At 35.6% G+C, this 13,130-nt stretch overlaps 1 protein-coding gene across 3 annotated transcripts; it reads left to right on the top strand.

Annotated features, from left to right (window-relative positions):
• Positions 1-926: 926 nt before the first annotated feature.
• On the top strand, positions 927-9,714 carry LOC132036379 (BTB/POZ and TAZ domain-containing protein 4-like). Of its 3 annotated transcripts, none has more exons than XM_059426728.1 (6): positions 927-1,012; positions 1,373-1,617; positions 1,837-1,982; positions 2,982-3,291; positions 3,962-4,275; positions 9,509-9,714. In XM_059426728.1, exons 2-6 carry the CDS (start codon positions 1,390-1,392, stop codon positions 9,531-9,533), a joined length of 1,023 nt encoding a protein of 340 aa, XP_059282711.1. In that variant the 5' UTR covers positions 927-1,012; positions 1,373-1,389; the 3' UTR covers positions 9,534-9,714. The 3 variants fall into 3 exon arrangements, with proteins under 3 accessions (XP_059282711.1, XP_059282693.1, XP_059282700.1); XM_059426710.1 differs by lacking the exon at positions 9,509-9,714 and adding an exon at positions 4,869-5,056; XM_059426717.1 differs by lacking the exon at positions 9,509-9,714 and adding an exon at positions 4,869-5,056 and having other exon boundaries at positions 933-1,012; positions 1,370-1,617.
• The last annotated feature ends 3,416 nt before the right edge of the window (positions 9,715-13,130 follow it).

Here is a 13,130-nt window from a genome sequence, read left to right as displayed (position 1 = left end):
TCTGGTTCTAATAGTTAGAAAGAGAAGCTGGCATTTGACAGCTGCAATGCATATTTAATGTCTTGTACATAACCTACCACTAGAAAAATCCTAGTGTAGTTAACCCCTTGTTTGGATGGTGGTTTCCGGTGGTTCATTAATGTATGGTTTTCTATGAAGCCATGTTTGTTTTGATTGTTCTTAAAATTATGTGGTATGGTGTTGTAAACCCGTGGTTCATTCCATGGTTATATAACCATGAAAAATCCCAATTTTTATAACTACGGATTTGATGGTTTTTCCGTGGTAACATATTTTATTTTTCCATTATACCCCACCCCTGCCCCACCCTCCACCATCCATCCCACCCCATCCCTGCCCCACCCTCCACCATCCATCCCACACCACCCCCACCCTACCACTCACCCCCACCCCACCCACCCCACCCCCGCCCTACCACCCACTCCCACCCCAACTACCCCACTCCTCTGCCACCCACCCCAACCACCACCCACTACCCCTCACCATCGTCCAACCCCACCCCACAACAACTCACCCCCACCCTACCACCCACTACCCCACCCTTATCCCACAACCACCCACCTCACATCACCAACCCCTCCACCACCCCCACCCTCATCCCACAACCACCCACCCCTCCACCACCCCCACCCACTCCCTACTTATTTTTTAAAGTTCCTAGTTTATTCTTTACTTGAATTTTATTAATATATATAAACTAATTTCTAATTAACGAAAGGGTATTTTAGTAAACTTACAAGTTATTATACAAAGATCATACAATCAAACCAAACAATACAAATGTTATTAAACCACAATAAATGATACAAATATCCAAATATAAATGTTTATTAATACAAGACAATACAATACAATACAACACCATATTGTACCATACCATACTGTACTTTAAGAACCACGGGAAACAACCATAAATCATAGAGGGGGAGTGAACCAAGAAACTGAAAACCATTTCAATTCATCTTTGTTGTTTTGCTTGGTACACAAGAAGGTAATACCACTGCAATTTATACTTCATTATTTTTCTTGATTAAGGAAAACATCTTTGCCAACCGCTTTCATTGTTGTTCGTCTTTCATTCAAGAATTTCACATCTAACTACGAAATACAAATCCATCCTACTGTCTTTATTAATCATTACTCCAATATCGAATGCTAGCGTAATAAAACTAAAATCTTATGATGGTGTACTATACTTGGCTTACTTTGAGCACTCTAATCTTATCAGGCCAGGATCACATACAGAAGTAATATGACCATAAAGTCATCATTATGCAATCTTCTTTTCCTAAACACTTATCGTTAAACGACTCACCATTAACGATAATAGTTTCTTCTCATAATGTAGCAGAAGTAAAAGTTCAGCAGATGGATAGGATGAATGAGGGATTTCATCCGGAGAGAACATTGCCAAATCCACCTCCATTGCCAGTAGCTTTGACAACTTACTCATATAAAAGCAGGAAATCACCACATTGCTCTTTTTCTACTGCTACGAAGCATACGTGGGATAGCCTCTTTGATGAAGGTTACAGAGCCGATGTCTCAATCTATACAGATAATGGTGGCATCATCTATGCACATGCTAGTATTCTGGTAAATTCTTACATACACACAATTTGAGATTCAATAGCAGTTGTTCTAATAATAGTGTTAAATTTAAGTTTACACAGTGCAATTCCAATTCATTGTTAGGATAGATCCTTATTTGTAGTTGGTTAACTAAATTGTATGACTAAATTTATATGGTCTCTCTTTATGCAACTTAAACTCAAGAAAGACTATGCATTGATTTTTTTTTTTTTTTAATTTCAGAGTATGGCTTCTCCAGTATTCAAAAGTATGTTGAATTTGAAACAGTCAAGAGCTCATAGTAGGAGTGGTCATAGGAGATCAATCTCTATACGTGGGGTTCCACCTGAAGCTGTTCAAATTTTCATTAGATTCTTGTATTCTTCCTGGTAAAATTTATTCTCCTTCAATATCATTTGTCTACTCCTTCCTTGTATTTCTGGCTTCCAGATCCTTAAACTATTTTTCCAAGGGGATTCACAAAATTATTAATTAAAATTAATTATATCTTAACGGAGCCTTCCTGTAGCTCCAGTGTATATTGATGATTGAAAATTCATGAAGCATGCCCAGTAAAACAATATAAGTTCAATCAAGTTGATCTAATTACATTCTCTTGAAGATATAGAAATTCAATTTTATAAAATGAGACGAAACCCACAACAGTTGAAAATATCAAACATAGTACTGTTATTATTCATCTTAGAGTTCAAATTTTATGCACCAACGGTATAAAATATATTTACACAATCAAGTTATTTATAATTGTAACTACATGTAAATTCCTATAATAAACATTAAGTAATTGGTAATTTGGTAAAGAAAGTAGTAACTAACGTGCTATCACAAGTTAAAATTCACTGATAATGCAAAATTTTTTTAGGCTGTCAATATGTTATAACTTAAATTCTTCCTATAACGGTACTCTCTCCGTCCCATTTTATATGACATTTTTGTTTACTCCGTTTAAAAAAGAAAGACATCTTTTCACATTTAGAAATAATTTAACTTTAAAATTAATTTAATTTTATCCTTAGGGGTCGTTTGGTAAGCGGGATAAGATTGGTATTTGGGATATCCCATAGAACTTGGGATTATTTTATCCCATCTCCCAGGTCGGATAAATTAGCCAAAGGATTATAATTCCAAGACTATAATCCTGAGATAATCTAGTCTGCAAACCGAACGACCCCTTAATGAGATGATTTAAAGTCACACAAATGTTTATGACGTATTTTATCACAAATTTCAAATATCTTTCTTTTTTCTTAAACTTCATACCAAGTTAAATTAACACCATCACATAAAATAAGATGAAGGGAACAATACATTTGCAACATGAATCACAAGGACTAGCTATTGATTTTAATTAATTCTTCACTTTGCAGCTTTGAAGAAGATAAAATGCAGAAGCATGCACTGAGTGTATTGGTGCTCTCACATGCATATGCAATCCCCCATCTAAAGCGAAAATGTGAGTGTCAACTACTGGACAAAGGATTGATAACTAGGGATAATGTGGTTGACATATTTCAGCTTGCACTTTTATGTGATGCCCCTCGGCTTAGCCTCTTCTGTCACCGCTTTATGCTCAAACATTTCAAGGCTATTTCTGGCACAGATGGATGGGATGCCATGAAAAAGAGTCACCCAGTGCTTGAAAAACAGATTTTGAAATCTGTAATTGATGAGGATATTGTAAGTAGAATCGTAAATGATGTTAAAACTGAAAATCCTTTTGATATTTTTTTTTTCTCTCCTCTTTTCTAATTAGATTTAACGTGTTTGCACTAATAGCATATAAAAATATTCATACTATTAATGTTTTTTTAACATGTTTTAGCAAGAAATTGTTAAGTTTTGTGTATCAATTTCTTAGATCATCATATTAAGTTGTAATAACATATAATTCTCCGTATCAAGTCAGATACGGTAGACTAGAAAATAGAATAATTACGTACTATAGCATGTTAAATTGCATCATAGTGTAAAATTTGTTTGCACTGTCAATGTAAATGGCTTCAATGTTTTAGCAAGTAACATGTGTTTTAAAGAAAGTTATATATATGGCCATTCACTAAAAATAATTACAACCGTTAGTCATTTATATGAAAAATATACACTAATTATGCATAAAATATGTATATTATGTGTATATATACATTAATATACAAAAAAGTTACATTACAGCCTATTATTTTGGTGGACGGCTATACAGTGTAAAAATCACTTTTTTTTTCGAGGTTATTAATTTCATTTTTAATACATAGTTAGTTGTAGTTATGTTTTAGGTGATGATCTAATAATAACCAAATTTTTTAATATAGTCAGTGTTTTGTAGTTTTAATCATTCATAATTTTCTTGCAGAGGGATAAGGAAAGGGTAAGAAAAATCAACGAGAGAAAAGTGTACATGCAACTATACGAGGCAATGGAAGCTTTGGTTCACATATGCAAAGATGGTTGTCAAACCATTGGTCCATATGATAAAATCTTGAAAAAGGATCAACTACCATGCAAATATTCAGCATGCAAAGGGCTAGAATTGGTCATTCGTCATTTTGCAGGATGTGAAATGAGAGTTGGTGGTGGCTGCAAACACTGCAAGAGAATGTGGCAAGTGTTGGAACTACATTCTCGCCTTTGTGCTAATTCGGATGTTTGTGGAGTTCCTTTATGCAGGTTTGTTGGACTTGTCTTTTGCCTGCTTTATATGGAGTGCTAACTATAATAATTTTTCTGAGAATTTTTTTTGTAGTGTTTGGTTCACAAGTGAAAGATATTCTTTTAAAACAATTATATTAAGTATTAATAGTAATATTAACAAATTAAATTAAAGTGTGTTCTGACAAAAAAAGTTGACTACTAAAGATTAATATTAATGTATAAGTTTTAGTTGAAGCAAATAATATACAACAACAACAACATACCCAGTATAATCCCACAAAAGTGGAGTTTGCTGAAGCAAATAATATGAAGTTTTAAAAAAAAAATAGTTATAAGGAAACAAAGTTTTGTTCTTAATATAATTAACGAAAGCTAATTTGCTCTTTTCTTGAAGAAAACCATTTCCTGGATAACAAACGTCATGAAAATAGCTCTCATAAAAAATATTTTTCTAAAAGATGCCTTTTGTCATACTAAACACATAGCGGAGATTGATAACTTCCTCATTTTTTTTTTATTTTTTATTATTATTATTATTATTATTATTATTATTATTATTATTATTATTATGTGTATATTAATTTAGTAAAAGTTTGATATTTGAACAGAAATTTTAAGCTGAGGAGGAGGAGACAGAACAAGAAGGATGAAATAAAATGGAGAATATTGGTGAGAAATATAGTGAGATCCAAGAGCATTTCGGGAGCCCCACTCTTCTCATTAGGTATCAAAGACTGACCATTTTGTCAGTCAACATTCTTGGTCCGAGTTTCAGGCAATGTATTTGAAACACAAGGAGGGGTGGTGGTGTGAATTGTAAACCTTTTTGAATTATGTACGTCGACTACTAAGTTAGACAATCGACTTCCCTATAAGTCTTAGAAACTTCGTTAGTAGACAAACAAGAGATAAGTAATGTAATGCAGAAATTAATGAACACAAAGATTTTTATACTGGTTCGGATTACCGGTGTGGTGCCTAATCCAGTCCCCTTGGGTTACAAGGGTTTCCTTAGAGCCGTATGGTAACTTGATTACAGAGATGGTTCAACTTGAACCGTCATTCCAATTTGGACAGTTTCCAATTGTCCTCTAGTGACAACCTCTACCTGTATAGCTATCTATCATATCTTTTCTTTTTTTTCTATATCTATCCTCTCTTTTCTTTTTCTAACACTACGAGACTTTACCAGAATATAGTGCTTTTTACAAGAAGAAGAATAAATAGATATTTTGCTCAAGTGAAGTTGTGGTTTTCTTCGTTTCGTGAGGTCTTCTTTTATAGTTGGCTACTTCAAGTCTTGACAGAAGGCAGTGAATCAATCTTTCCATTCGATTGATCCTGATTGGCACGCTCTAAGGTAACCCAAGGGAGTTTTTCCTCAATCAGGGATTTGAATTGATCCACTGATTAATCTTGTATCTTACTCGATATCTTCTTTCCTTCGATGGTTCAAAGCTTGAGATCTTTACTAATTGATTGGTTGGCTTCCGTCATCTCTTGCGCTTCTTGTACTGTTCCATACCGTCTCGCTACTTGATTTCTATTTGGTTGATCCCGATTGATATTCTTAATATTTTCCTATACGGCTGTTCCTTCACGTCTTGGAGATTTGCTATCTAGGTTTTCCTTATCTCTCTCCGTGATTAAGGATTCTTCATAGGATATCTTCCTTCTTTCCATATGGATGTGTCTGCCATCCTCTTCCTTTTTGGTTCCTACAAAGTAATAATGACATCATTAAAACATTAACACATGTGAATAATCAAGGCTAACAATCTCTTTTTTTTAATGATGACAACCAAAAAGAAGTATGGCATTTTACTTCCCTGAAGAGTATCATACTCCCTGAGCTATTGTATTTATGCTCCCCTTGAGACGGTGGCTGTGCTTTCTCCCCCTTTGACATCATCAGAAAGGAAAACACACATATACAAATAGATAGCATAGAATTATCAGGGCACACAAGCACAGAAACATCCTAATAACTAAGCATGACCACCTAGTTTGTTAGGACACAAACAATCCTCATAGTCTTAACAAAACAGCACAACCAAAAGCAAAAGTCTTAAAAACAGATGTCCAAACAGTCAGGTAAACACAGAATTAGCTCCCCCTTTTCCAGAGATATTTGAGAGTGTTGATAACCCTCTCAGAAAAGAAGTTGTAGGAGGCCTCAATGTTTTGGGAGAGAGTAGAGTAGGAGTTCTGAACAGCCACAATAGTTTCAGTGTTTGAAGTTGTGCTTCCCTTGTTCAGAGAGTCGACTCTTGATATTAGTCGGTTGACAATTTTGACTCCCTCTGTTTGTAATCCCTCCATGTTGACCCGCAGTTTTCCACATCGGTACCCACTTTCTTTGAGGAGCTCGACACCTTATCCAGAGTCTTTTGAATCTTCTGCAAGCTACCTTCCACTGCGGCAAGATGTCGCTTTCAACCTCTACAACTTCATGGCGAATGTCTGGGGTAGCAGGCTAGTATGGGGCACTTTTGGGCTTAATCTTCACCTTAGCTGCTTCCTTTTTTGTCCACTCATCATCCATAAACACAAAGTTCATACTAGCAAAGGCACGCTGATCATATTTTCGGTGACCTCTATTGGTCGAAAATCAATAAGATCAATGATCAGGTCTTTCAATATGCGGGAGATGATCATTCGTAAGAAAGACTCACTGAGGATGATATGTCCAGAGCGCTTTCAGGCATGTACTCCTTAAACCAGTTTGCCAAGTTGATTTTGTATTTCTTGAGCAGGCAATATGACACATAAACATCTCTTTGGTGATTGAACTTAGAGACCCGACCCGAGACAACAGGGTTGTAGCAAAGAATGTAAGTCCCAAATCAGATAAGTCGGAGTTAGGTTCAAAAGCTCTTGCTTCCTCAAGAGAGACTTCGAAGTTTTCAGGCCACACATTCTTCATAAACTCAACTTTTCCAGAAAATTTCACACCAAAGACCTTTTCAAACAAAAAATCGTTGACCACAATTCTTTTACCCATCACAACAGTTTCAAGCTCACCACTGTCTTTAGAAACCCTAAGATTAGCGTAGAACATTCGGACAGGTTCTTTAAAGACTTCTGGTTCACAGAGTGCAAATACAAGGGGCAATTTTTGGGCTTTGAAAAAGGAACTTACATTGCAATAGTGATCTTTGAGTTGTTCAAGGCTTATAATTCTACCTGTAGCAATGCGCATTTCTTGAACAGATTATACCTGGCCCTTTAAGTATACCCCAAAAATAGTTGCATGTCTTTAGGTCCAAATGCATCATAAGCCTCTGTTTTTGATTTCTTGAGTACACTTTATTTTGAGGGAGGAGGTACACTTCTCTTCTTTTCAGGTATGTTCCGATGATCTCATCATCTGAGGATTCTGAGAGAGTCACAGGGTCTTCAGTCCCTGTTAGACTTTGTAGTGTCTTACTAGTTCGCCTGCACCTGGAGCTTTCACCTTTGACCCTAACCATGGCGGAGAAGAGTAATCTTAAGTTTTTTTTTTTTTAAGAGGTGAGTTTGGTTGAAGAGAGATAGTAAGGGGTTCAAGTGAGAAAAAGAGGTGTTATATGGAAGGGGTGGGAAGATGTATAGTTGTGTTGGGAGAGGAGTTGAAGTGACTGATGTTAAGGGTTAGGGTTTTATGGGGAAACGGCGTAATGATGATAGGGAGTGGAGGTGGAGAGTACATTCATACCATTTTAATTTTGTACTTTGAAAGACGTGATAAGTAAATAAAATAAAATATACTTAAATAAAGGTAAATTAAAAAGGCAAGTAAATAAAACAAAATCACAGAAAAAAAAAAAAAACTTTAACTATCTTGAAAAGTAGTGATTCCAAGACTATTCCTAAGAGAATAAAATCTTTCTTCAAATAAGCGTTTTGTAGAAATATCAGCAAGTTGATTTTCAGAATCCACAAATTCTAATGCAAAATCACCATTTTCAACATGATCATGAATAAAATGATGCTTAATATCTATATGTTTTCCCTAGAGTGATGCACATTATATTTTGACAAATTAATTGCACTAGTGTTATCACATAAAATAAGCACCGAGTTATAAGATAATTCATAATCAATTAATTAATGCATCATCCATAGTAGTTGAGTTTCACAACTACCCAAGGCTAAGTATTCAACCTTAGTAGTTGATAGGGCAACATACATTTGCTTTTTGCTATGCCAAGAGATGAGAGATTCTCCCAAAATTGATAAGTACCACTGGTGCTTTTTTTGTCTGTTTTAACTCTTGCAAAATCAACATCTGAATATCCAAATAAGTTAAAATTATTAGAGTGAGGATACCATAGTCCAAGATCTTAAGTGCCAATAAGATATCGAATCATTCGTTTTACTACAGTAAGGTGTGATTCCTTAGGAGCCGACTGGAACCTACCGCACTTGCATATGCTGAACATGATATCTGGTCAACTTGCAGTGAGGTAAAGTAGTGATCCTATCATTGCACGATAGGTTTTCTCATCAACATCCTTTCCTGCAGCATCTGTCCCGAGACACTTTGAGGGACTCATAGGTGTTCCAAAAGCTTCAGCCTTTTCCAATCCAAACCTTTTTATGAGCTCTTTTGTGTACTTTGTTTGGCTCACAAACGTACCATTAGTCGACTGTCTTATTTGCAGTCCTAAAAAGAATGTTATCTCTCTCATCATACTTATTTCAAACTCTCTTTTCATGAGATTAGCAAAATTCTTACACAAAAGAGGGTTAGAGCTTCCAATAATGATATCATCAACATATATTTGAGCAATTAAAATGCAATTTGATGATTTCTGAATGAACAGAGTGGTGTAAATTTTTCCTCATCTAAAATTATTTTCTAATATAAAGGAACTGAGTCACTCATACCAGGCTTTGGGAGCCTGTTTGAGTCCGTACAAAGCCTTTGTTAATTTGAAAAAGTGATTCTTCTTTAATAAAACCATTTAAGAAAGCACTTTTTACATCCATCTGAAATAGTTTAAATCGTTTATAGGATGGATGTGCTAATAAAATGCGAATAGATTCTAACCTTACTACTGGAGCAAATGTCTCATCATAGTCAACACCTTCTTGCTGGGAGCAGCCTTGAGCTACAAATCAATCCTTGTGTCTAAAAACTTGCCCAAATTCATTAAGTTTGTTCCAAAAGACCTATTTTGTCCCTATTACAGAGGCATTTTTGGGTCTGGAACCAATATCCATACCTGATTTCTTTCAATCTGATCGAGTTCTTCCTGTATAGCTTTGATCCAGGAGTCATCGTTTAATGCTTCATCAAACTTCTTGGGTTCCAGTTGTGATATCAAAGCGAATACTGTCATCGGCCTGTGAGAGGATCTGGTTTGCATCTTTGCTTTTGGATCCCCAAGAATGAATTCGTTTGGAAAACTGGCTTCACTTCTCCATTCTAGTGGAATATTTATTTGTTGTGGCTCGGAAGCAGTTTTGTCTTCAGTTTTTTTCTTGAGTTGATTATTATTCGATCTTCTTACTTTGTGTGATACTTCAGTAGTCTACTTCTATTGTTATGGATGAAGCACTTGCATCCAAAGGGAAGAAAATAGCTTATGTTTGATCGTTTACCTTTCCAAAGTTCGTAAGGAGTCTTCTTCTGAATTGCCCTTAATATGCATTGATTTAGTATGAGACAGGCAATACTCACCGCTTCTTCCTAGAAGCGATCGAGCAATCCTCGTTCAAGCAGCATTGTTCGGGCAGTATCTTGCAGTGATCGATTCTTTCTTTCAACGACTCCATTTTGTTGAGGAGATCGAGGTGAAGAGAAGGTTTATGTGTAGCCTTGTTGAGCACATAATTCTTCAAATGACCTATTTTCAAATTCTTTTCCATGATCATTGTGAATGGTTGAGATAAAATTATCCTTTCTCTCGTTGTACTCTTCTACAAAAGATCTCAAATTGAGTGAAAGCTTCATCTTTGTGAGTTAGAAAAATAAACCAAGTAAATCTAGAATAATCATCTACAATGACAAAAGCATACTTCTTGCCATCTATGCTAGCAGTTCTAGTAGGTCCAAACAAGTCCATATGCAGTAGTTGAAGGGGTTTGGTGGTGCTAACAATATCTTTAGGTTTGAAAGATGAACGAGTTCGCTTTCCTAATTGGCATGCATCACAAATATGATCTTTTGAAAAATTTAGTTTGGGGAGTCTGAGGACCAAATCATGCTTAGAGAGTTTTTTTAAGAATATGCATGCTAGCATGACCTAGTTTTCTATGCCAAAGCCATGGATGTAAATCAACATTACTGAGAATATAAATATTTTCTACTCTTTCATCGAAGATGATGGTATTTCTTGATGCATGACTCAGTGTGCACTTTATAGCATCGAACAGTACTTTGAATCCAAAGATCGCATAGTTGACTGATACTCAGAAGATTTGATTTGAGTCAATTTACTAGGTATACTTCCACTAAGTCACATGAGGGACTCAAAGTGATGCATCCAATGCCAACAACGTCTCCTTTAGCATTATCACTGAATTTGATTTATCCTCTATCTATGTTTTTCAAGCGTTTTAAAATTATTCCGTTTACCTATCATGCGTCTGGAACACCCACTATCAATGACCCACATATCCTTTTTAAAGGTCTTCTTGCGTTGTTCCCGCAAGATAGAGAAATCAGTTTCCTTTAGATACCCAAGTGTTCTTGAGTCCTTGCAGATTCGTAGTGTCTTGCCCTGGATTAGTATTTTTGGGCCTCCGAACCCATTTTCTTGGTCTGGTATTCTTGTAGTTGCAATTGAAGGATTTGTGACCTAATTTACAACAAGAATAACAGGAATTTTTTTTAGGAAAATCATTTGATGCAGAGTAAAATTCAGTTGAGAACGGGTCAATAGTCTTCTTCCAAAATTTATGTTATTATTATTCCTCAAATAAGATCTATTTGATTTGACAGTATTGTGACTAGGTGATTTCTTAATGCTGTTTAATTGCATTCTGATTTCACTCAATTCCTCTTCAAGCAAGTCTACTTTGATTTGACTTGCTTCTAGAAGATCTGCCAATTCTTCTTTTCTTTAGCCAACTTGATGTATCCATCAATCATATTGAAGGTCATCAGTGACCAAATCAATAGATGCTTGAATTTCAACACATTTTGGACAGGTGGGAGTTCTTACCTCACTGGTGTCTCCGATAGCCATAAAACACATGTTAGCTCCATTATGTGGTTCTGCTTCTGACTTATCTTTATTACTCAATGCTCCATGGGATCTGGTAGTGTGTTTCCTTATGTAATTCTTCTTTTTAAGTTCTGGACATTCTGCCTTAATGTGTTCTGGTTTTCCACATTGATAGCATCTATCGTTATTCTTTTGCTCATCGCTGTTTTTGCATCCATTTCGAGGTTTCTGCCTTTTTTTTTTCTCAGGATGCCTTTAACTCCTCCGTTGATCATGGCTAGAGCTTCATTGCTATCGTCATCTTCGTCACTTTTCTCTGTGGTAACCTTGAATGCGACAGTCTTTTTCTTTTCTTCCTCTGAGTATCTTTTAATATGATTAGTTTCAAAGGCCATTAGATTTCCCCTGAGTTCATAATAGGTCATGTCATCTAGTTTTCCACTTTTTAGAACAATGGCTTTTGTTTTCCATGCTTTGGGAAAACTTTTTACGAGCTTCCTGACTTGTTGTCTGCTTGTATACACAGTCCCAAGGGACTTTAGCTCGCTTAGGATCTTACTGAACCGAGTGAACATGGATTAAATATCTTCATCTTCATTTCATCATGAACAATTCATATTCAATTTGAAGAGCATCGATTCTTGATCTGCTGACTTCTGACATGCCTTCATAGGTGACCTCCAGTTTATCCAACATTTCTTTAGTTGTCTCGTAAGTTGAGATCTTTTCGTACTGATAAGTGGTGATTTCACCACTTATTCTAGTCTCTTTATCTTGGTTTTTGTATCCTTTATTGATAATATGAGACTATTTATGATGTGTATTGCTATTATTTCAAGTACATTGAGTTATAAAGAGAATTGGGATCAAACCAAGTGAAAAATTATAATTTTCTGGGGAAATGGTTGAATTAGCGCAATTGCGCTATCTGGGCGCAATAGCGCTGAAGGAATTGGAAGCTGTAAACCTTGAGCACAATTGCGCTGCTTGAGCGTGATTGCGCTGTACTGTGCCTAGGCGGAAAAACTGGGCAGAAATGGAATTTCACGTTTTTTGTTCCCAACTCATACAAAACTCGACTAAGCTCACTTGAAAACATATCTTTGGCAACAAAACACAAGTCTTGGAGGCTAGGATTTTGCTCCACACTTTGGGATTGAAGATTTGAAGAATTGGGTTGAGAACTTTCTTAAACTTTTCTCCATTTCTTTGATTCCTTAGCTTTGTAATGAATATCTAAATGGGTAGTATTTATTTTCTTCACTTGAATCTTGTTTATGAATATTCTATGATTAAAGTGTTAGATGAAACTCTTGTTTTGCTTATGTATTCAATGATTTTTATTGCTAATGAAGTGAGTTAATGTTGTTTTAATTAATCTTGTTCTTTAATGTTTCTTAAGGGATTAACTAACCCTAAGACCCGTCCATTTACTTCGATTTGAGCTCGAGAGAGGAAGATTGAGGTTGGGAAAGATTAATTAACAAGAATTTGGGGCTTTAAAACTCATCTAATAATTTGAGCTAGAGATAGGAAAGTTACTTATATTGATTGTGCTTAATATCACACTCTAAGGCTTGAGAAAGCTTAGAGTGAAAATCATTGATTTGGTCAAGAGACTTTTGATGAGATTTTAGAGATCATTATCTAATTAGCATAAACTCACTCTTAGTTGTAAAATCGTGAAATACATTGGATCGTTACTTGAGCGTA

The sequence above is a fragment of the Lycium ferocissimum genome, chromosome 2 (genome assembly GCF_029784015.1).
Source record: "Lycium ferocissimum isolate CSIRO_LF1 chromosome 2, AGI_CSIRO_Lferr_CH_V1, whole genome shotgun sequence".
Classification (NCBI taxonomy): Eukaryota; Viridiplantae; Streptophyta; class Magnoliopsida; order Solanales; family Solanaceae; genus Lycium; species Lycium ferocissimum.
Note: the sequence above shows the minus strand (reverse complement) of the source record. Positions and strands in the feature narration are given on the sequence as shown.